This window comes from Sminthopsis crassicaudata, chromosome 1 (assembly GCF_048593235.1).
Source record: "Sminthopsis crassicaudata isolate SCR6 chromosome 1, ASM4859323v1, whole genome shotgun sequence".
NCBI lineage: Eukaryota > Metazoa > Chordata > Mammalia > Dasyuromorphia > Dasyuridae > Sminthopsis > Sminthopsis crassicaudata.
This window is the reverse complement of record NC_133617.1, coordinates 423868532-423893080: the sequence shown is the minus strand read 5'-3', so window position 1 is coordinate 423893080 and position 24549 is coordinate 423868532. Positions and strand designations below refer to the sequence as shown.

Here is a 24549-nt window from a genome sequence, read left to right as displayed (position 1 = left end):
AGCTCAAAGGGGATTCAGAAGCTGTTTAATGTACACATTATTTTATAGATGAGGAAATAGAAGCCCAAAGAGGTTAAATGAGTTGCTCATAGTCAAAGGTATTAAAACTCAGAGGTGGGATTTGAACCCAAGTCCTCTAGTTTAATATCTAGTGCTTTGGCCACTACTGTTTGCTACATGTGTGATCTCAGACATTTCACTTCTTTTTATTTTTTTTTTTACTTTACTTTTGTGCACTTCAATTTTCACATCTTAAAAATGAAGAGGATGAATTAAATCCCAGTTTTTTTAAATTGTGGTTTAAGATTCTTAATGTGGGAGTCATGAAATTATGATTATCATAAATGTTTGATTTCTATATCTATTTTGTATACATATATATTCAGATAGTGTAAAAATTTCTCCAGCAAAAAGGGGTCACAATTAGAAAAAGTTAAAGAGGCCTTGAACTTAATGACACCCAAGATTCTTTCTAGTTTTAAATCTACACTATTAAGATATAATGGCAAATAGCATTTTATCAGCTGAGGAATCCCTGGCGCATAGAAACACACCTGACTTAAGTGGGTAAAATGAAAAGTGACTTTTTATATTATGTATAGAATCTAGTTTTTATCAATTCAATTATATCAATTCATTCTCTGGAATGAGATTTTATTCCCTCTAAACTAGCCCAAATTGATTCTATTTTGTAGATACTGGACATAACAAATTTTCTTTAATAAAAAAATCTTACATAACAAAGGAGTTCAGAGGATATCATGAAAATAACTTTTTCTCTATTTATTGAAGATGCCATCTCGGGGCAGCTAGGTGGCGCAGTGGATAGAGCACCAGCCTTGAATTCAGGAGGACCCGAGTCCAAATCTGGTCTCAGACACTTAACACATCCTAGCTGTGTGACCCTGGGCAAGTCACTTAACCCCAGCCTCAGGGGAAAAAAAAAAGCCGTCTTTTTAAGGGAAGTGTCTGACCAGTACCTATATCTCCTTACTTACATAATTCTAGTTATTCTTAATAGAAACCAACATTACTTTTAAAAATCAGCTAAAGAAGCAAGGCAAGACCTCCCACTTTGGCTAAAATCCACTTTTTGTACACAAATTTCAGTTAGAAAAATGTGGACTTGCTTGGCAGGTTTAGGACAGGCCTCTGGTGAAAAGTAAATTCAGCTTCTGTCTGGCCCCATCATGCCAATGGCTGTCCCCACTTTGGCTAGATCTCAGAAATGTGTTGCTGCCAGACAGATTGATTCTTTTTAAAAGGTCAGATAATTATTGCCATTGAAATTATACATCTAGCAGGTTTAAATAGTCCCTAAATTCTGCATGTACTTTTCCACACTCAGAAGAGGAGAGTCCAGGGAAGTTTATTATTTTCAAAGACTTTGTTCCTAGAATTTAAATTGTCTAGCTACCTGGTGATATCAGGGAATACAAAACTGCCTGGTCAGAATTACTCAGTCTAAAGTCTTGCCTTCATCACTATTCTATCCCCTCAAGGTTTTGACCTTGAGCCTATTCTGTAGCTCCCTGGGCTTCCAGGGACAAGCCAGCCTTTCACCTCCTTCCATCTGTGCAGGTTTTTCCTGTGCATAAGTCAATTGGGGAAAAAAAACTGGAAGAAAAAAAGTGATGATAATAAAAGGAAAATAGGAATGGGGCATACCTTCACAGAAATAACTTGAAACATTAAAGTTTTCACAATTTAGTGACCTTAGGCAAGTAACTCTCCAGGTGTCAGTATTCTTGACAGTAAGAATGAGCATACCATACAAGTGAGCTTTCCATCTCCAAATTTGCCATATGATTATGTGAAAAATGAAGAAATATTCTGCAACATGAGACATTTTATAGGACTCCAATAGAGATTCCATCAAAAAAATCCACTTTCATAAAATGCTCAATATGAAATCATTTAGCTGAAAGGGATCTTGTTTTTTAAGGCAGAGTTCAGTGGCTTGTCCAAGCTCACACAGTTAATAAGTGTCTGAGGTCACATTTGAACTCAGGGCTAGTGTCCTATTCACTGTGCCGCCTCGTTGTCCCTGAGAGGAACTTTAGAGATCAACATGAAATGTTCTTTTCTAGGTAGCATGAAGTCTTTGTCAGAGGCTAAGGAAGCCATAGAACCCATCTTAGATTAAAGTTTATAAATACCAAAGAATATGCTAAATTTCAGTTACAGGATAAGGAATTAAATTAAATTAAATTGCATTTTTCTCCTTCAAGTTCATAGGCTCCTGAAATATTTTTTGGATTGGATTTCCATGATCTAGCAATGGACTTGGAGTCAGGAGTCCATCAGATACTTTGTAGGTAGATGATCACAAGTCTGAGTCTCTATTTCTTTACCTGAAAAATGGAATAATAAGAGTACTCCCCCCCCCAAGATCATCATGAGGATAAATGAAATAATAAATATTAAGTGATTGTGATTTGCAAATCTTTAAGTGTTGCACAAATATTAGCTATTATTAGTAGTCATCTAATCTGAAGGATTTATTCACCTTGCCCAAGGTGGTACAATTATTAATAATCAGATCTGAGATTTGAACATAGGCCTTCTGACTTGCCATTGCACCACACAGAGATAGAAATGAAGCTTCCTTATTCAAGGAATGTGATTTCACTTCAATGACACCGAGAAGGCATTTCTACCCAAAAGGCATTTCACAGGTCTGAGCCTCCCATATTCCTCTAAAGAATTAAGAAGAAATGTATTCATATTTTAAAATATATTTTAATGAATTTGATCAATGCCATTAAGAAAAAGTCTGATTCTCAGTTTATGGCTGAATCTGTCAGCAACAAAGACAAAGTGACGAAGTGATAGGATAACTCAGACAGCCAACTGCTCAGCTGGCATCTCTACAAACTTTCTGGCACTTGGGAGGGGAGGTGTCAGGAGGAAGCAAGAGAATGTATCAGACATTGAGGTGGGCCTCCTTGGGGAAGCCAAGCGGGAAGGTGAACTCAAGCCAAAGGACACTTAAGGGGAAGGGCAAGAGCTACTTACCTTGACTGGTGAAGGTATAAGTGACTCCTCCAAATTCCATTCCCCCTCTCCTCTCCTTAACCTCCATTACAGGATGAAGATTTGAGTAAAGTTGGCATTCCTACCACCCTATTCTCCATATGCTTAGAAAAGGAGTGCTTTTATTGTCCTGTCCCTGGCTCTTAACCATGTGTCATCATTCTGCCAATGTCTTGGCCAAATGTGCAACATCTCTCCTTGTGCAAATAGTTAGAGAGTACAGCACAGCTGGTGACAATGCGGGGCCACTTGGCTGATGGCCCCCATAAGACATTGGGATCCTGAATGAGTCCATGACTCCTCAAGAGGGTTGGGACCAGCTGCTACTGGAGCAACCTGCCTCTACCATCTGCTGCCAAGCTCACAAAGCCAGCAGCAGAGGCTGTAATGGGACAGAGTTCTTGCTACCTCCAACGTTCTGACTGATTGGAAAGACCAGAAAGTCCTTTGGTCTGATTCAGCGTAGTACCCTCTTAGAGCTCTCAGTAAAGTCCAAACTGACAACTCACCTAGAAAGGTTGACTAGAGATATGCAAAAGAGGGCAGGCTCAGGTGAATGTGAGCCCCTTGAATCTGAAATTTCCTCCTCTCTGCTGATTAATATTCCATTATTCCTTTAAAACCCATGCTTTTCAAATACCTCTGGGAAGCATTCCCTAACTAACTCACACCGGTACTAAGTGTCCTATTGAACTTCGATTTCAAACATCAGAGCCAATCTGCTTTTGACAGCATTGCCCTGTCCTTTACCTCTTGGACGTGTCCCTTCTACTCTCTTCTTGTTGTTATCATACTATTTCACATACAGACCCCCTCAATACTTCCTCCCTGGACTGTTGCAATGATCTACTAAGATGTTTCCTCTTTCACTCTGTCTTCCCTTTCTTTAATCCATCCTTCAGGCTGCCAAAAGACCAGCTTTAACCATAGGAATCTTCATCATGTGATTCTGCTCCTCAAAAAATCTATAAGAGATTCCTTATTGAATCATTTACTTGGCATAGCAGATAGAGTTCTGGTTGGACATGGAACTAGAAAGACATGGCTAGTTCTAATCCTGTCTCAAATACTTACTAGGTATATCACTATGAGCAAAATGGTTAACTTCTCTGCCTCAGTTTTCCTTATCTGTAATGAGGGTATAATAATAGTAGTCACTTCATAGTGCTGTTTGGAGAAACAAATGGGATAATGTATATACATCACTTTGCAACCCTGAAAGCAATAAATAAATCTTAGTTGTTAATATTGCTATCTAAAAATGAAATTTAAAATCCATATTTTGTTGTCATTGTTGCTGAATCACTCCAGTTGTACTTCACCATTCAAGACCCCATTTGGAGTTTTCTTGGCAAATATCCTATGGTTAGACATTTCTTTTTTCAGCTCTTTTTACAGATGATGAAACTGAGACAAACAGGATTAAGTGACTTAACTAGTAAGTGTCTAAGATCAGATTTAAACCTCAGGAAGACGAGTCTTCCTGACTCTACAGGAGCAGAGTACACATAGTGCACTCTATACACCATGGCACCATCTAGCTGCCTTTCTATACCATACTCTGCAACTCTGTGCTCCATTCCCCAGAATTATGTGTTAGGTACCTTCATACCCCCCAATACCTTTGCTTTCACTATCTGAAATGCTGCCCTGATTCCTCTTAGACCAAGTGTAATGCTTCCACTGAATAAACAACAAGTCTCAGTGTCAGAGAGTTATAGCTGTTTCTCTCCCTGTTTGAGGTTTTCTTGGTAAAGAATGGTTTGTCTTTCCTTCTCCAGTGGATTAAGGCAAACAGAGGTTGTGACTTGAGCAGGTACTAAATGACCAAGACTGTATTTGAATTCAGATCTTCCTAACCCCAGAACCACACTCTATCCACTGAGGCATGCAGCTGCCTCTCTGTCAGGGAGACCCAAGTTCAAGTCTTTCCTCATGTGCTGTGTCACTCTGAGCAAATCTCTTAACCATTCAGGGTTGTAGGCAACTCTGCCAGACTCGCAATTAGAGAGAAGGTGCTGCTCTGCATTGGTGGTAGAGTGCCTCATATGGAGCACCCTATGATGAAATAAGTGCAGTTTGGGATTGCAAACTTCTTGAGGCCCAAAACTATATCTTATCTAAACTTTTTGTCTTTCTAGCACTTAGCATAATCTCTAGCACTCAGTAGGTACTTTGAACATGTTTGTTGCAAAAGAATATTTTCACATCTAAAAAGCTTTATGTGTTGCTTTAAAATACATACATACATATATATATGCATATATATATATATGTATATATATATATATATATACATATATATATATTCATCTTTTCTATTGATTGATATCCCAGGGACTATGAGTACTACCTCCATTATATTGCTTCCTTCTCTATCACACTGCCAGATAGGGTCAGGTGGAGTTTAGCTCATGGTATAAATGGGTTTGGTAACAGACTCTGGGCATCTCCATGGTTTTCAAGCTTTGCAATAAACAGAGTAACTTTGTCACAGTCTTTGGTTCCTAAATATAAGTAAAGGAGAATCAAGAGCATCTCATAAGCTTTGTCAGTGATAGTTGACCACAATAATTTTCCTGCACCAATTAAAGGAAGTTGGAAGCTAGAGAAGGAAACTAAAGAAAGGGCTCTGCTTCCTGGTAGAAAGGAGGAAAATTGTTGGAAAAACTCTTAAGCTCCTTTTCAGTCACCAGATATGCTCTAATTGATCGTGTACTGCTGCCCTTGCCCACCCTAGTCTGAATCCTTAAAAAGAAGGCCATTAGTCCCTAGGGCTTGCCAATAACCCTCACCCTCACACATCCCCCCCCCCCCCCCCCCCGTCTGCTTAGAATCCCTAGCTTCATCCTCTTAAAGCTTCAAGCCTGAGTAGGGAGAGAGAGATTATTCAAAAACTGCCCAGACAACCCAGAAATCATCTATCAGGGGAAGGATATTTTGGGTCTCCTCCAAGATGACCCTCAAAATACCCCCTGAGGTTCAGTTTGCATTAACAGCTGGCTGTGCTGAGCTTGCCTCAGAAATGGATTTGCTCCATCAGCTGACTCTCCTCCTGTCCCAGAGTTACCCTAACACGCTTTCTGGTAGAAGGAAGAGAGGAACAAATATTTAACAGCCCATATGATTTTCTTCTCCTACATTCCCTCAGGCTCCATTGAATCATTTGCAGAAGTGGATTTCACTTTCTTTCCTCCAAACCCCTAGCACAGAGAGAAGACTTAAAGTCCATAGTTCCCTTCCTCCCTACATGTCATTTGGCTTAGGCAACAGAATCTGCTCTCTAAAATCATATAGAACATACCGTCCCTTCAGGATAGTGCTGATCATAGCCTCCTCAAGGGTCTGATACAATGCACCTTCTCTAAGCAATCCATCTTTGCATCCATGAGACACATAAAAAAATCCTAAGGAAAAGGTAGTCCTGGCACAAGACAGCAATCACAGAAAGGATACCTTTCTGTACCCAATGCACATCCCAAAGATCACTCAAAGGACAGGGCAGACCTGCAGCTCTTTAAGAAGAGCTATAGATCCCTAGCCTCCTTCAAAGCCGTCTTTACTATTTAAACCATCTTAGATACTCTTAAGGACTAGCCACACACTTGAAGCTCTCCTCTTCAATCCCATTACTGAAGAATTTACATACATAATAAAAAGCTGCTGTCTTGACACTAATCTTTAAAAAATTTTACATTTGTATTAATTTTACTTCCTGGGTTTTTAATTGAAGAGAGTATATTCCATCACAAGGGAAATAAAATCTGAGTTCATCTATCCAAGGGCCATGTGGCTTCATTAGAAATTACATTAGCTCCTCATTAAGCAACAATAATAATGTAGAGTTGGAATCAATAAAAAATACATTGCCCTAAGGTGTAGATTAGCTTGGTTCAATTATACTCTTATATGGCCAAGCACTAGCAGCTTCAGTGCTAATAAAAAGGCAGAGGGATGCATGAGAACGTAATGCTTCTTCATTCTCACTCATAGAAACATAACCCCTGATTACAATGGCATAAAAGCAAATCTCATCCTGGAAGCCACACTTGTCTCTATCAGGGTCATTTGTGATGAGAAAAATTGGCTCACATTTCTGGGAGGCAGGAAGACGTGGAAGATGTCAGAGAGGCACTATAACACCAAGAGTTCATAGATCAAGAACTAAAAGGGATCTTAGAGACCCTTTCATTTTACAAATGAAGAAATTGTGACCCATAAAGGTTAACTGCTTTGCCCAAGGTCACAGGTTAGTGGCAGAGATAGGATCTGAACACTGGTTCTGCCATTCTCAAACTCTTTCTACTGTCTCACTGTACCTCAGAGAGTCCAATAGCTCCTACAGGGTCAAGTTAAGATTGCATCTGACATTCAGGCAAATCAGATAAACTGTTAGAATTGACCACCTATCCCACCTTCTCGCCCTTATCCTGACATATGAACTAGAGAATGTCATTCCCAAAGGGCCCTGCAGTATCACATGGGAGAAAGAAGACTTTCAACTTAGAGGAAACTCCTATGCATGAAATCTAAGAAATTCTTCAGAGTACTTCCCTAAACTGGGGTGTTACATAATAATCTTTGGATATTGCCTATAATACAAGTACTAGGTTCAAGATCAGGCTTACTCTAAGTAGAATCTTAACACTGGATTTGGAATAGAAGTGAATGGAAAGAATAATTATAGACATGGGCATAGGAATATACCCTTGATAAATAGATATGGATAGAGGTAAAAACCTAAATACAAAGCTTGATTCTTATCTTACAGAGTGAAATATCTTTCCCAACAAATTCCCAGAGTCTCCTTTAAAGGGACTATGAACAGTCTCTAAGGGTTAATAAAGCTTATATGATAGGGATAGCGGTAACTACTGGTTTTCTGAATGTGATACCCACTCTACCTAGGTTCCCATGCTCAAACTTCATGGCTGTACAGTGCTGCCATGCTACTAAAGTATCTAAGACATTCTTATTTGTTAGTCTCCATCATGTTCAAGTAATGTAGGAAAAAATGGCAGGAAGTAAGAGAAAATAAACAACTTACCTGGGTCTCTGCTAGACTGTAGGACAGGGCTAGTTGAGCCTGGATTAAAAAAAAAGAAACAAATAAAATGGTTAGTTTTACAATTAAAATATTGTCTTCAAGCTTTGTTGCCTTTCTTAGAAATGATAACATTACTCATGTAACAGTCTGCCTAGGGAGTTTCCATGAAATCAGAAAGAGGATCTAGTTAACTTATTATTTACTGAAATTAATGGCAGTGGGAAGGTAATTTTCTGTCAGCTTTTCTCATTTGTAAAATGAGCATTTGGATTCAAATAATTGTTAATTTAGCGAACTTATAAGCCATTGGGTCCAATCCTCTTCATTTTACATATAAGGGACTGAAACACAAAAAGAGTATAAGACTTGCCCAAGATTACACAGATAAGTATATGCTGTTGTCACACTGACTCTTAAGTTCAGCTTCTAGCCTTTGGAAAACTCTACTAATTGTCCTCCATTGCAACTTCAATGGTGGAAGACCATTATCTTCAATGACTCACTGACCTCTATTGTCTTTTCTATGAGCAAGTCAACATTCCCATAGTGTAGCTACAGTGTTTGTGGGTAATGATACAATTGGCCAGTGCTATGTGACATTATCTCAAATGACTAGGGATGAGGAATAAAGTTGAACCTCCAAGTCTCCTCTAGCTCTAAACCTATGACATTAGGTCATCTTGAAGGAAAAAAAAATGTTTAATGCATTCTTAGTTATCTGAAGGGAAAGATAACTTTATTCTTACCCTTTTCTTAAGCCTTCTCCTACTTTGGTCTTTTTTCTTTAAAAAAAAAAAAAAAAGAACAAAAGAACAAGGATTTTCAAATGAGGAGAATCAAATCAGACTAAGAGTCCCTAGTACTCTGGGACTTGGTGAAAAGAAGGGATAATGTGGCTAAAACTTGTTATTAATCTGCTTGGCATATATGTTTTAAATAATTTTATTTGGCCACTAACAATAAATAAGGAAAAGTTACTAGTTGTTTAACTCTAGAAAACTATAAATAAAGCTTTTGGATAGAGAATTCCAAAAAAAAAAAAACCAAATACATGAGTTTCAAAAGTAGAGGGCAGAATCTAGTTATTAGAGTTCTAGCCCCAAATCAGCTTCCAGATAAGTCATTTTGGTGTTTTTAACAGCTATATTCTTCCCTTTAAAAGAAATGGAGTCCACAGATAATTATACAGGACATATTGCTTTGATTATAGGAACCTGAAAAGTTTTTGCAGAAACAGAATTAATGTATCTAAAATAAGAAGATAAATGGTCAAATGAGAAAAAAAAATCTTTGTGTTGAATTTTTCTAGTAAGAGTTTAGTATCCAATAAGCAAGAAGCATTCCCAATAAAATCAGGGGTGAAACAAAGATGTCCATTATCACCACTATAATTCAATATTGTTTTTTTTCTATCATTTTTTCTTTTTTATCTGATTTTTCTTGTGCAGCATGATAAATGTAGAAATATGTTTAGAAGAATTGCACAAGTTTAGCCTATATTGGATTACTTGCTCTCTAGGGAAGGAGGGAGGGAGAAAAGCTTGGAACACAAGTTTTAGCAAAATTTAATGTTGAAAACTATCTTTGTATGTATTTTGAAAAAATTATTATCATTTTAAAATAAGTTGTAGTATTTGAATGTAATGGAATACTATTGTTCTATAAGAAATGATTATGAGCAGGTTCAGAAAAAATCTTGAGAGACTTAGATGCTGAATGAAATGAGCAGAACCATGAGAACATTGTATACAGTAACAGCAAAACTGATTAATGATCAACCATGACAGGCTTAGCTCTTCTCAGCAATTCAATGATTTAAGACAATTTCAATAGAATTGGAATAAAAAATGTCATTTGCATCCAGAAAAAAGAACTATGAAGACTGAACAGATAAAAGCATACTATTTTTACCCTTTTTATTTTTCTTTCCTATGATTTTTCCCTTTTGTTCTGATTTTTCTTTTACAACATGACTAATTGGAAAATATTTAAAATAGTTGTACATATATAAGCTATATAAGATAGCTTAATGTCTTGGGAAGGGATGAGAAAGGAAGGGAGGGAGAAAAAAATTTGAAACTCAAATCTTCCAAAAGTGAATGTTGAAAACTATCTATCAACATGCAATTGGGAAAAATAAATTACTACTATTTTAAAAAGAGGTTGGAATCCAAAATAAATAAACATTAGATTGATTGATCTGTAAGTAGGTAGGGAATAAGAGAGAAAGAGACATACACACACAGAGAGAGACAGAGATACACATACATAAACATATGTTTATATAAAATTCATTCCTCCTGACAACTGAATGGTCAAAAGATAGGAAGAAATAGTTCTAAAAAGAATTTCAAACTAATAAAATGACTAATATAAAGAGAAATGCAAATCAAGACATCATACCCTATAAATTTTATCAAAGATGATAAAAGATAGTTATACCAAATGCTGGATGATTTGTGAAAGTGGAAGTGCACTGGTGCATTGCTGGTGAAGCTGTGAAGCAATACCACCATTCTGGAAAACAATTTAGAGTTATGCAAATAAAGTGATGCAAATGTCCATACCATTTGACCCAGAGATTGCATTACTAGGTTTATGACCTGAGGAGGCTATTGATTAAAAAACAAAAACAAAACAAAACAAACAATTCCCTCTATATACCAAAATATTTATAGCAGCATTTTTTGTTATAGAAAATAATTGGAAACAAACAGTTGCTCATCAAATGAGGAACAGCTAAACAAATTGTGGCACATAAATGTAATAGAATATTAATATGCTGTAAGAAATGATTAATGCTATGGAGAGAGAAGCATGGAGAAATCTACAAAAACTGATTCTGAAGGAATATACCCAATGACTATAACAACGAAAATGGAAAGGATTACAAACACAGTCAAATGTGAATGCTGCAGAATTCCAAAAGATAAGCATGGCTCTCAAGAAGAGATAGCTAAATACCCTCTGGTTCTCTTTACAGCAGGGGGAGGTTCATAAGTAAGGGGTGCATATATTTGTACATTATACACATTTTCAGAATTTTTTCATGTACTAATTGATTATACTAATTTTCCTTTTTACCTTTTCTTTTAAAAATATTATTTGTTAAACAAGAAGTTTTCTGAGAATAGGAGAAGGATAATAGGAAAAATTGTGAGATTAAAAAACAAGACATCAATAAAAATTATTTTATTAAAAAGAAGAGCAGAAGGATCCAATAGTGAACCCAAGGAATTAATTGCTAATGGAATTCCAAGTATTACTGCGAAGAAGATTTGGGGACAGAAGTATCTCCTCTGTCACATGAAGGAGGGAGTTTCCTTTTCTGTTCTGAGGACTATTCTTCTAAACATTCTGTTGCATTTATAAAGTAGAGAAATAGATGTTGCTCTAGAAAATCATGCACTACTTAGCAATTGTTTCCAAGAAAAATCCCAATAAAAAAGAGTATGAAGAAGTTATTTTTTAAAAATGGATAGAGCACCCAATTTGATGGCTTTTTCAAGAACTCAAAGCAAAGGTGATTAGTAGAGAAGAGCAGCATTTAACACGTGCAAAAATTCCTTTAACGCGGGTACCAAAAATTATTTTAGCTTCAGCTCCTATTTGAAGTGAGCACAGGTACTACTGAGATTGAGCCCTGAAGACACAGCTAGGAAAGAAGGTGGCACATGCTGATCCAGGTGCCCATAGAGATGATGGCTTTGAGTTGTAGTTATAGCTTGCTCCTAATAGCAGAGTTCACACAGTGCTATGCACATAGCAAGAGCTCAATAAATACTTGCTGAATGAATGATTTCACTTTCAATTTCTGCCAAAAAGCCTTGTTAAACTCAAGTAAATCTAGTGATTTACTAATCACAAGGCATCAACTTTCCCATTTGTTAGGAGGGAATGACTTGAGTAGATGTGTTTTGAGGCTTGGAGGATAAACAATTTTCTTTTAATTGACAGGGTATGTAGCGCTTTCTGCTCTTTACACAGCTACTTTTCCCAACCCATATTCTATATCTGGGCTTGCTTTTCAGTCTTTCCCTTTATATCTGTGAAAAATAGGCAACAAACATGACTGCCTATCCATGTCTGGGCAAGACCATGTAAATAAATGCCCAATCAGTCCTAAGGAGAGGTTATCACTTTATTACCAGGAAATATAACCTGTACTATCCCTTTTCTACCAGCTCCTCCTTAAACTAACAGCTGGGAACATTCCTATAAAAGGAGAAAACCCCTTCCTTTACAGGAGTATAATATAAGATTATGCTAATTCTCTTAGTCCCAGATTCTCAAAACACATAATTATTAAGTTTACTTTCCTTCAGTGCCCTACATCTCTTGTTTTCACACAATTAGAAAGCAAATAGGAGGTCCTGGGAGTAAAGAAGACCTGAATTCAAAATCTGTCTCAGACACTTATTGTCTTTATGAAGGAAGCACACTTTGCAGAACCAGACTGAGTTGGAGAAATAATCAACTCTCTAGCACTTTCTTTCTCATCCTCAAATAAAGGAAGGAGGTGAACTCAGTTACTTCTAAAGTACCTTCCAGCTTTCAATCTATGATCCTGTGTATTAGTTTTCTAAGTTATCTACAGTGTCAGCTTCCTTCACCAAATAGTCATTTCAGAAGACTGATCAACTTGTATCAACAACCATTCATTAAGCACTTGTTATACCACAGATGCTCATATTACAAAGTAAAAAACTACAATCCCAATCTCTGATAAAGAGCTACTGGATCTATATACAAATCTAGTCACTTCATTCTTCTGCTCAAAATCGTGCAAGGTTCTTTATTGTCCAAAAAATTAAGTTGACACATCCAAACCCAGCACAAATTGGTACCTTTTTATCTTTATCTTATATCCCTTCCATATATTATATCTTAAAGCCAACCTGAACTACTTATCCATGAGGACAAACACCATATCATATATAAACTTTGTATTTTATCAACACAAAGCTTTATTTAATTGAATCAGGAAACCCAAAGGAAATAGAAAAGAATGGTTTTTCTGAACAATTTTAACTAAATGGTTATTTGGATTTGCCAGTTATTCTATTTTTAGACTATCTAAAGAACAATTCTGAACTCAGCTATGTCTAACAATAGTTATCCAACTATCTTCTATGTGAAAGGAAAGAAAATGAAACTCAAAGATTGTATGTTGATTTGAATGAGACAAATAGCCTATCAATTGCTACACAAGGGCCATCCCTCCACATCCCTATTATATCTAGTTATAATTCAGTCTCTCCTACCTCAGGCAATAACATCTCCATAAAGTCTCAGATTAACAATAAATCAAACTATCATTCCACTCTGCTAAAGTACCTGTTATGATAAGCAGGTAGTAGTGATGAGGCAGGAGGATGCAAACTGCTGCAACAAAAGGAAGCACACTTTGCAGAACCAGACTGAGTTGGAGAAATAATCAACTCTCTAGCACTTTCTAAATTCTAGCTGTTTAGTTGTGTTTAGATTTGCCATTTGAATTGCCATTTGGCCTTCCTGCCAGCTTCAGATTTCACATCTTAGTTCCCATACTTTGCTATGGAACTGGCCTGACTCATGAGTTTATTCTTGGCAATCCCCTCTAACTTGGATATCATGGTCTCAAGAAGGAATTATCTAATCTAGCAGCATATGTTGGACCTTAGTAGGACAAGACAACGATTTGCCTTATTTGTAATTTCATCTCATAGAATTTATAGGAAACAATAAGCATCCTGTTATACTTTATGATTCTGGCCAATAGAGAGGAACTGTTTGGTGAAGTAAAAATGTTAAAAAACTTAGGCATCTGTAGCACTTAAGGAATCAACATAGATATGGGGGCTTGGGGTATACTATACACATTACAATATTCTCCATCAAATGGAAAACAGATTAGAAACAATTCAGAATTTGGATAGAATCTTGTGGTCTGAGATTCTTATAGGGAAATAAGCTCAAGAAAGATAGGAAGCTTTCAAGAATTGAAGTCTAATAATAATGCCTGAAATTATTCCAATGAAGAAGTCAAGGGAGAGGTACCTTAAGAGACTAAGGTAAAGTGAATATAGGGAAACCATCCAAAATACTTAGACTTTTAAGAGATGAAAGGGAAAATGAGTAACTAAGGGTGAATTCAAAGTAGTAACATGATGTTTAAAAAAGTAGGTTAAAAGAAACTAAAATGGTCTGAAGTGAAATCTATAATAAATGCTAAAGATCATAGTTCTTAGCTACTATTATAGGAAAAGGAAGAGGACCAATAGAGAAGACATAGGACCCCTGCTAAGGAAGGAGAATTACCCAACTTCCATTATCTCTATGAATGAGAATGCCGTTATATAGAAAAGAACAAAATTTATTAAAAAAAACTCAAAAGTAAATGAGGAAATGCTAAGAAAGTATTTCATCAGCCTCAATGAATCTAAATAATCTGCTCTAAATGGCCTAAACAAAATTCCAAGATAATGGAAAAAGTTGATGGGTGTTGGGGAAATATAGATAATGCCCACATTCAGAAATAAATCCTAATTTTCAAAAATGGAGGAAGAGAGATATATTAAACAACAGACCAAGGAGCTGGTATTGAGTCATGGTAAAATTTTAAAATTGATAATTAAAGAGATAGGTTGAGTACTAAAGAGAAGAAAGAAATCTTCTGCAAGCTCTGCTCCTTACTATCTGGAATTCTACACCATTCCTCTTGCAGCCTTCTCAGTTTAGAAGATCCCTTCATTTTAGTGTAATTGGTGAATTCCTCTTTGGACTCTCTGTTTGAGAAAGTGCCCAAATTACCCATGATTACTTTTTCATTTCTCTCCCACCTTCTGATTCTTAGTATTTCTCTACCTTGCCTCTGCAGTAAACTTTTCTTCCTCCTTACCTTCTCACCACTACTTTTCAGCTTTTCTCATGTTTTGTCTTCCCTCATTAAAATATAAGTTATTTAAGGATAGGTACTATCTTTTATTTATATTTACAATCCTAGTACCTAGCAAATGGATCTAGTAAGACCAACATAAATTCATTACAGAGAGTTTATACAAGACTGATCTCACTTCCTTTTTTGGACAGGTTTACTAGACTGGCAAATTAGAAAATACCATTAAGGTGGTATAGATTTCAACAAGACATTTGGCAAAGTCTCTCATGAAACTAGGCTGGAGGATATATACTGGATAATAATATATTTAATGAGGTTCAACATGATTGATCTACTGTACTCAAAGAGTATTGACTGATAAATGAATGTAAAACTAATGGGAATACTCCAATAGAAGATTGCTGAAGTCTATGCTTGATCCACTTATAACATTTATCAAATCTTGCAATAAAATGAAGGTGGGAGTCCTCTGGATCAGAAAATAGAGATTCTAAAAGATCCTCATGGACTAGAATGAAGAATTGAAACTATTAAGATGAAACTAAATTGAGATCAATATAAAGTCATGATTGAGGTTCAAAAGCTCTACTGTGTAAGTAAAAACAGGAGTTATGTGTCTAGGAAATGGTTTGGGGAGAGGTAGAAATGAAAAAAAATTAATGTGATCTTACTCTACAGTAACAGAAATATAGTGTTCATAATAAGGGAAGTGATAGTTCTGCTATTCCCCTATCCTATTCAGATCACAAAGGATCAAAGAATTAGAGTGAAAAAGGACCTCAGAGGCCATCTTTCTCAACTTCCTCCTTTTATCAGATGAGAAAAATACAGGCCCAGAGAGATCAAGGGATATCCCAAAGACTTACAAGTAATAAGTGTTTAAAATAAGATCTGAACCAAGATCCTTATACTATAAAGATAATTTTTGTGTGTGTGTCTGTGTGTGTGTGTGTATTTTACTACATGGCTGGTGGCAGAGCCAAGATGGCAGAGAGGACACACGCTTCTTTCTAAGCTCTCCTACAATCCTCATACTAAATACAAAATTTAGCCTCTGAAATAGTGCTAGACTGACAGAATTCACCAATATTGGGAGTGCAGCAAATTGCCAGCAGAAGATAATTTCAAAGATCACCATAAAGGGTCTATTTTGATCGGGAGTGGCCTTGGGAGAAGGCAAGGCATATTCACTGAGGCTAGCATGCTGAGCAGACAGGAGCAGGGTGGAGAATCTATGGGGAAGACTCTACCACAGTGTTGGCTATTCTTCCCTGGTTACAAGCCAGTAGATCAGCAGAGAAGAAGAAATATCCAACACAAACAAAAATGGTAAAGAGAACCCCAAAGCACCAGTCTTACAGGACCTGGACACACCTTCCCAGCACCAGGAATAACTCAGCCCTATTCCAGCACAGCCACTGCTGCTTCCTGGTGTCTGTAAAGAAATCTTGGAACCTCCTTGACCTAAAAGCAGATATCATTTTTTTAATGAGTAAAAAGGCAAAGCAAGCCCTAACTATAGTGAAAGGGAACAGATTTCAAATCCTGAGGAGACTAAAAACAGATTGTCTCTAGATGAAGTCACAAAAAGTGATATAACTTAGTCTCCACCACATAAGATCCTCCTAGAAGAAATTAAAAAGGATCTTAAAAGAGAGCTAGAAGAAAAAATGGAGTAAGGAAACGAAAACTCTGCAAGAGGGCTTAGAAAAGGCATATAACTCATTAAAAGAAAGATTTGATAAAGTGGAAAAAGGAAACAACTCCCTGAAATATGAAATGGAAAAGGTAAAAAAACTCCCAGGAAAACAGAATTCATGAAATGGAAAAAGAAAATAACTCCTTTAAAAAATTTGCGAAATGGAAAAAATTTCCATAGAACAAAACAACTCATTTAAAAACTCAATTGGACAATTTCAAAAAGAAGTAAAAAAAGTAATTGAAGAAAATAATTATTAAAAATCAGAATTGAACAAATGGAAATGAATGACTAGAAGAGACATCAAAATCAGTCAAGCAAAACCAAAAAACTGAAAAAATAGAAAAAAAGTTAAATATCTGCTTGGGAAAACAACAGACTTTGAAAATAGATCTAGGAGAAATAATCTAAGGATTATTGGACTCCTTGAAAATCATGATAAATAAACATTATTTTTTCAGGAAATCAAAGAAAAACTGCCCAGATGTCATAGAATCAGAAGGTAAAATAGTCATTGAAATAATTCATCGTACACCTCCTGACAGAGATCCCAAAATTAAAATTCTAAGGAATATTGTGACTAAATATCAGACCAAGGAAAAATATTACAAGCAGCCAGAAAAAACAATTCAAATACCATGGAGCCACAATAAGGATCACTCAGGATCTAGGAACTTCCACATTACAGGATCAAAAGGCCTGGAATCTGATATTCTGAAAGGCAAAGGAACTTGGAATATAGCCAAGAATAACCTACCCAGCTAAACTGAGCATTTTCTTCCAGGAAAGAAGATGGACATTCAATTAACAGGTGAATTCCATTTATTGCTTAAAAACAGGAAAGAGGAAAATCAAATTGATAGTCTTAAAAATGAAAAGGGAAAACTTTCCACTAATAGAAAGGAAATTAGACCAATAATTAGAAGTTACTTTGCCCAACTTTATGCCAATAAATTTGATAACCTTAGTGAAATGGATGAATACTTACAAAAATATAGGTTATCCAGATTAACAGAGGAGGAAGTAAATTGCTTAAACTGTCCTATCTTAGAAAAGGAAATAGAACAAGCTATTAATCAACTCCCTAAGAAAAAATCCCCAGGAGCAGATGGATTTACATGTGAATTCTACCAAACATTTAAAGAACAATTAACCCCAATACTATATAAATAAGAAATGAAGGAGTCCTACCAAGTTCCTTTTATGACACAAACATGATACTGATATTTAAACCAGGTAGGATGAAAACAGAGATGGAAAATCATAGACCATTCTCCCTAATGAAGATTGATGCAAAAATTTTACATGAAATATTAGCACAGAGATTACAGAAAATCATCCCCAGGATAATATACCATGACCAAGTAGGATTTATACCAGGAATGCAGGGCTGATTCAATATTAGAAAAACTATTAGCATAATATAACCAAATTAGCAAAAACCATATGATCATCTCAATATATGCAGAAAAAGCATTTGATAAAATCCAACACCCATTTCTATTAAAAAAAACACTAGAGAGTATAGGAATAAATGGACTTTTTTCTTAAAATAGTTAGTAGCATCTATTCAAAACCATCAGTAAGCATTATATGTAATGAGGATAAACTGGAACCATTCCCAATAAGATTAGGAGTGAAACAAGGTTGTCCACTATCACCACTACTGTTCAATATTGTATTAGAAATGCTAGCTTTGGCAATAAGAGATGAAAAAGAGATTAAAGGAATTAGAGTAGGTAATGAGGAAACCAAATTATCACTCTTTGCAGATGATATGAAGATATACTTAGAGAACTCTAGAGATTCTACTAAAAAGCTATTAGAAGTAATCCATAACTTTAGCAAAGTTGCAGGATACAAAATGAGTCCATATAAATCACCAGCATTTTTATACATCACTAACAAAATCCAACAGCAAGAGATAAAAAGAGAACTTCCATTTAAAATAACTGTCAATGATATAAAATATTTGGGAATCTATCTGCCAAGGGAAAGTCAGGAACTATATGAGCAAATATACAAAACACTTTCCACACAAATAAAGTCAGATTTAAACAATTGGAAAAATATTAACTGTCCTTGGATGGGTCAATCAAATATAATAAAGATGACAATACTACCTATACTAATCTATTTATTTAGTGCTACACCAATCAAACTCCTATACAACTATCTTACTGACCTGGAAAAAATAACAACAAAATTCATCTTGAGGAACAAAAGGTCAGGAATTTCAAGGGAACTAACAAAAAAAAAATCAAATGAAGGAGGCCTAACTGTACCAGATCTAAAACTATATTATAAAACAGTGGTAATCAAAACTATTTGGTACTAGCTAAAAATAGACTAATTGACCAGTGGAATAGGTTAGATTCACAGGACAAAATAATCAAACCCAAAGACCCCAGATTTGGGGATAAGAATTCACTATGTGACAAAACTGCTGGGAAAATTGGAAACTAGTATGGCAGAAACTAGGCACTGAACCACACTTAAAACCATATACCAAGATAAAGTCAAAATATTTTCATGATTTAGGCATAAAGAATGATTTTATAAATAAACTAGAAGAACATAGGATAGTTAACCTCTCAGACCTGTAGAGGAGGAAGGAATTTGTGACCAAAGAAGAACTAGAGATCATTATTGATCAAAAAATAGAAATTTTCAATTATATTAAGTTAAAACGTTTTTGTACAATCAGAACTAATGCAGACAAGATAGAAAGGGAAACAATAAACTGGGAAAACATTTTTACATTCAAAGGTTCTGATAAAGGCCTCATTTCCAAAATATAGAGATAATTGACTCAAATTTTAAGAAATCAAGCCATTTTTCAATTGATAAATGGTCAAAGGATATGAACAGACAATTTTCAGATGAAGAACTTAAAACTTTCTAGTCATATGAAAAGGTGTTCCAAAATATTATTTATCAGAGAAATGCAAATTAATACAATAGCACTACACATCTCTCAGAATAGCTAAGATGACAGGAAAAGATAATGACGAATGTTGGAGGGAATATAGGAAAACTGGGACACTGATATATTATTGATGGAATTGTGAATGAGTACAACCATTCTGGAGTGCAATTTGGAATTATGCTTAAAAAGTTATCAAATTGTGCATACCCTTTAATCCATCAGTGTTACTTCTGGGCCCATATCCCAAAGAGATTTTAAAGAAGGGAAAGGGTCCCACATATGCAAAAATGTTTGTGGCAGCCTTTTTTGTAGTAGCTAGAAACTAGACATTGAATGGATGCCCATCAATTGGAGAATGGCTGAATAAATTGTGGTATATGAATGTTATGGAATATTATTGTTCCATAAGAAATGACCAGCAGGATGATTTCAGGAAGGCTTGGAGAGACTCACATGACTTGATCCTAAGTGTAATAAGCAGAACCAGGAGATTATTATACATAGCAACAACAAAATTATATGATGATTAACTCTTATGGATGTGGCTCTTTTCAACAATGAGATGATTGAAACCAGTTCCAATTGTTCAGTAATGAAGAAAATCAGCTACACCCAGAGATAAAAATATGGGAAATGAGTGTGGACCACAACATAGCATTTCCACTCTTTCTGTTATTGTTTGCTTACATTTTTGTTTTCCTTCTCAGGTTATTTCTTTCTTTTTAGATCCTTACGCAGCAAGATAACTATATCAATATGTATACATGTACTGTATTTAACATATATTTTAACATATTTAACATTTATTGGACTAGGGGAGGAGATGGGGGGGAAGGATGGGAAAAGTTGGAAGAGAAGGTTTTGCAAGAGTCAATGTTGAAAAATTATCCATGCCTATGTTTTGTAAATAAAAAGCTGTAATAATAAAAAATTAAATTAAAAAAAAATACATACCACATGGCCTCACTTTTGGAATGTTATTTCCAGTGAAAATGACACATTTTAGAAGGGTCTTGGGCAAACAGGAGTGAGTGCAGAGAATTACACAGTTGGTGAAGAGAGTGAACTTCACAATATGAAGATCAATAAAAAGAAATGACTTAGTCTTTGTTATATCAATCTAAATGAATAAGTTTATTTAAATCTATTAAGCATATTTTATGTGCAGAGCATTATACTAAAAGTGCTAGGTATACAAATAGAAAACCAGAGAAAATTTCTGTTCTCAAGAAACTCCCACTTTAATGGGAGAGATAATATATAGAGGAGGTTTCAGCTACAAGCCAGATGGAAAGGTCCAATGATCCTAAGGCTACAGTGACAAAGCAGATGCAAAAGTGTCTTCTTAATGCTGTTTCTACTAATAAAATACTTTATTTTTATTATTTTGAACAACATGATAGTTCCAAGGGTTTTGACATCAAGAAATTTATTTTCTGAGTCTTCTGGAGCTGTGGCTGCTAAGAAAGCATGGGCTAAGGAAAAAAAAAACCTGAGCAGGGACCTGGCAGAAATCTTTAAATCATATAATTTTAGGACTGCAAGGGACCTTAGATTATCAGGTTCATTTGATGAAGAAACTGAGATCTATAAAGGTACAATAATTTGCCCAAGGTTGAATGATTAGACAGTAGCAGAACTGAGACTAAAGATCTCTAAGATTATACTGTGAAAAAGATAATATGTTTGTTCTGTTTGGCCCTGGAGGGAAGAACTAGAAGTAAACGGGTGTAAGTTAATAGGGAAGCAAAGTCAGTTTCAAATAGCAATTGATAAGTGATATTATCCATGTCTTCCACTCATGCAGATCAAAATCCTTCTCTTCCTATGTGAATTTTCGTTTTTTTTTGTATTAGAGAACTTCCATTGAATTTTCAGTATTTCATGGAAATTGGTGCTGTCCATCTCTTATCCTTCACTCTAGATTAATGCCCAACCTACCTCCTTTTCCAGAAATGCATGTCCTTGAATGTCCTTTATGTAATTTCTCATCTTCAAGTTATTATGAAAAATATGCTGAGCATACTAAAATTCTTTATGCATCTCTCTCTATTGCCCTTTTAATCTCCCACCACTTTGGATCTTTTGAAATTATTGTGTTCCAAGATTTTCAGCCTGGCAGAATTAATAAGAGAACACTGATATTGAAAGAAAATAAAAATATAAAATGAATTTTGGTGTCAGAGAGCAGTTTTGAATCACTCAATACACTACAAAATTTCCCTAGTATGAGCCATCCCTCTGTCTTCCTATTCAATTCTGAATCCCATGCACTGTCCATCTGTAGTACAATATTATATGCAGTGGCAAAAAGTGCAGAGCATCTAAGTTCATATCCTGCCTCTAATATTTATTATCTGTGTGATCTTACATATGTTACTTCCTCTCCCAGGGCTTCAATATACTCCTTGGGATAATAAGAGGCTTAGACAAAATGACTTTTAAGCTCTCTTCCAGATTTAAATCTATGAGATTCTAAGTTTATGTAATGTTGAACTTATTCAGGAAGCTATGCATCCAACTATATGTCAGCTCATTATAAGAAAAAAAGCCTAACAATTAAAAATGTATTTAAAAGGCATGGGTTCCTTCTTGAGAAAATGAGTTTCCTATTACTTGTAACTATATGATGTCTTATCAGGAATGTAGCAGGAAAAAGGGAGGAAAATGAATGATGTGGTAAATGAAAAGAGAACTTTATTTAGAGACAAAGAAAGGAAGGAAAAAACATTTTAAGTATCTAGAATATGATAAATATATCTCATTTGCCCCTCTCATGAATCTTGGGAAGTAGGTGCTATTATTATCCCCATTTTATAATAAAGGAAACTTAGGAAGACAGAAGATTGAGTGATTCGCCCAGTCATTCAACTAGTAAGTGTCTGAGGCCATATTTGAATTCAGGTTTTCCTGACTCCAAATCCAAAGATTTAACTACTGACCACCTCTGACAAAAGATCTGGGCTTGAACTCTTGCTTTTCCACTTGTTCTTTGTGTGACCTTGGACAATCTATTTAACCTCTTTTTATCATAGGTTTCTAACCTGGGAAAACTAAAGCCTGGACTAGAAGACCACTGATTTCCCTTCTAGATCTAAATCTATGTTCCTGTGATATCTCTTTCAGTTCAAGAATTCTATTGCTAACCTTCCCCCAAAAGACAGAAGGATCTCTTTGAGAGTTGTTTTTCTTTTCTTTTTTTTTTTTTTTTTTTAGAATTTTTTCCCACAGTACATATGCATGAGTAATTTTTTTTACAATATTATCTCTTGCATTCATTTTTCCAAATTATCCCCCCTCCCTCCACTCCCTCCCCCCGATGACAGGCAATCCCATACATTTTACATGTGTTACTAGATACAATATATGTGTGCAAATACCATTTTCTTGTTGCACATTAAGTATTAGATTCCGAAGGTATAAGTAACCTGGGTAGATAGACAGTAGTGCTAACAATTTACATTCACCTCCCAGTGTTCCTTCTCTGAGTGTAGTTATTTCTGTCCATCATTGATCAACTGGAAGTGAGTTGGATCTTCTTTATGTTGAAGATATCCACTTACATCAGAATACATCTTCATAAAACATTGAAGTGTACAGCGATTTTCTGGTTCTATTCATTTCACTCAGCATCAGTTGATGTAAGTCTCTCCAAGCCTCTCTGTATTCCTCATGCTGGTCATTTGTTACAGAGCAATAATATTCCATAACCTTCATATACCATAATTTACCCAACCATTCTCCAATTGATGGGCATCCATTCAACTTCCAGTTTCTAGCTACAACAAAAAGAGCTGCCACAAATATTTTGGCACATACAGGTCCCTTTCTGCTCTTTAGTATTTCTTTGGGATATAATCCCAATAGCAGCAATGCTGGGTCAAAGGGTATGCACAGTTTGATAACTTTTTGGGCATAGTTCCAAATTGCTCTCCAGAATGGCTGGATTCTTTCACAACTCCACCAACAATGTATTAGTGTCCCAGTTTTCCCACATCCCCTCCAACATTCATCATTATTTGTTCCTGTCATCTTAGCCAATCTGACAGGTGTGTAGTGGTATCTCAGAGTTGTCTTAATTTGCATTTCTCTGATCAGTAGTGATTTGGAACACTCTTTCATATGAGTGGAAATAGTTTTAATTTCTTCATCTGAGAATTGTCTGTTCATATCCTTTGACCATTTATCAATTGGAGAATGGTTTGATTTCTTATAAATTAGGGTCAGTTCTCTATATATTTTGGAAATGACACCTTTGTCAGGACCTTTACTTTTAAAAATATTTTCCCAGTTTGTTACTTCCCTTCTAATCTTGTTTGCATTAGTATTGTTTGTACAGAAACTTTTTAGTTTGATGTAATCAAAATCTTCTATTTTGTGATCAATAATGATCTCTAGTTCTCCTCTGGTCATAAATTCCTTCCTCCTCCACAGGTCTGAGAGGTAGACTATTTTCTGTTTCTCTACTCTATTTATTATCTCATTCTTTATGCCTAAGTCATGGACCCATTTTGATCTCATCTTGGTATATGGTGTTAAGTGTGGATCCATATCTAATTTCTGCCATACTAATTTCCACTTTTCCCAACAGTTTTTCCCAAATAATGAATTTTTATCCCAAATGTTGGTATCTTTGGGTTTGTCAAAGACTAGATTGCTATAGATGTACCCTTTTTTGTCCTTTGTATCTAATCTGTTCCACTGATCGACCGGTCTATTTCTTAGCCAATACCAAATGGTTTTGGTGACTGCTGCTATATAATATAGCTTTAGATCAGGTACACTTAGACCACCTTCCTCTGACTTTTTTTTTTCATTAGTTCCCTTGCAATTCTCGACCTTTTATTCTTCCATATGAATTTTGTTGTTATTTTTTCTAGGTCATGAAAATAGTTTCTTGGGAGTCTGATTGGTATAGCACTAAATAAATAGATTAGTTTGGGGAGTATTGTCATCTT

The 24549-nt window shown here is 35.5% G+C and overlaps 1 protein-coding gene across 20 annotated transcripts in view; it reads right to left on the bottom strand.

Moving 5' to 3' along the window:
• RBFOX1 (RNA binding fox-1 homolog 1) overlaps nt 1-24549 on the bottom strand; it is a 2692248-nt gene that overhangs the window by 2433981 nt on the left and 233718 nt on the right. For all 20 annotated transcript variants that reach the window (XM_074280462.1, XM_074280471.1, XM_074280466.1 and 17 more), the window contains exon 2: nt 8084-8122. In XM_074280462.1, coding sequence (XP_074136563.1) covers nt 8084-8122 — 39 coding nt within the window. The remainder of the gene's footprint in view (nt 1-8083; nt 8123-24549) is intronic.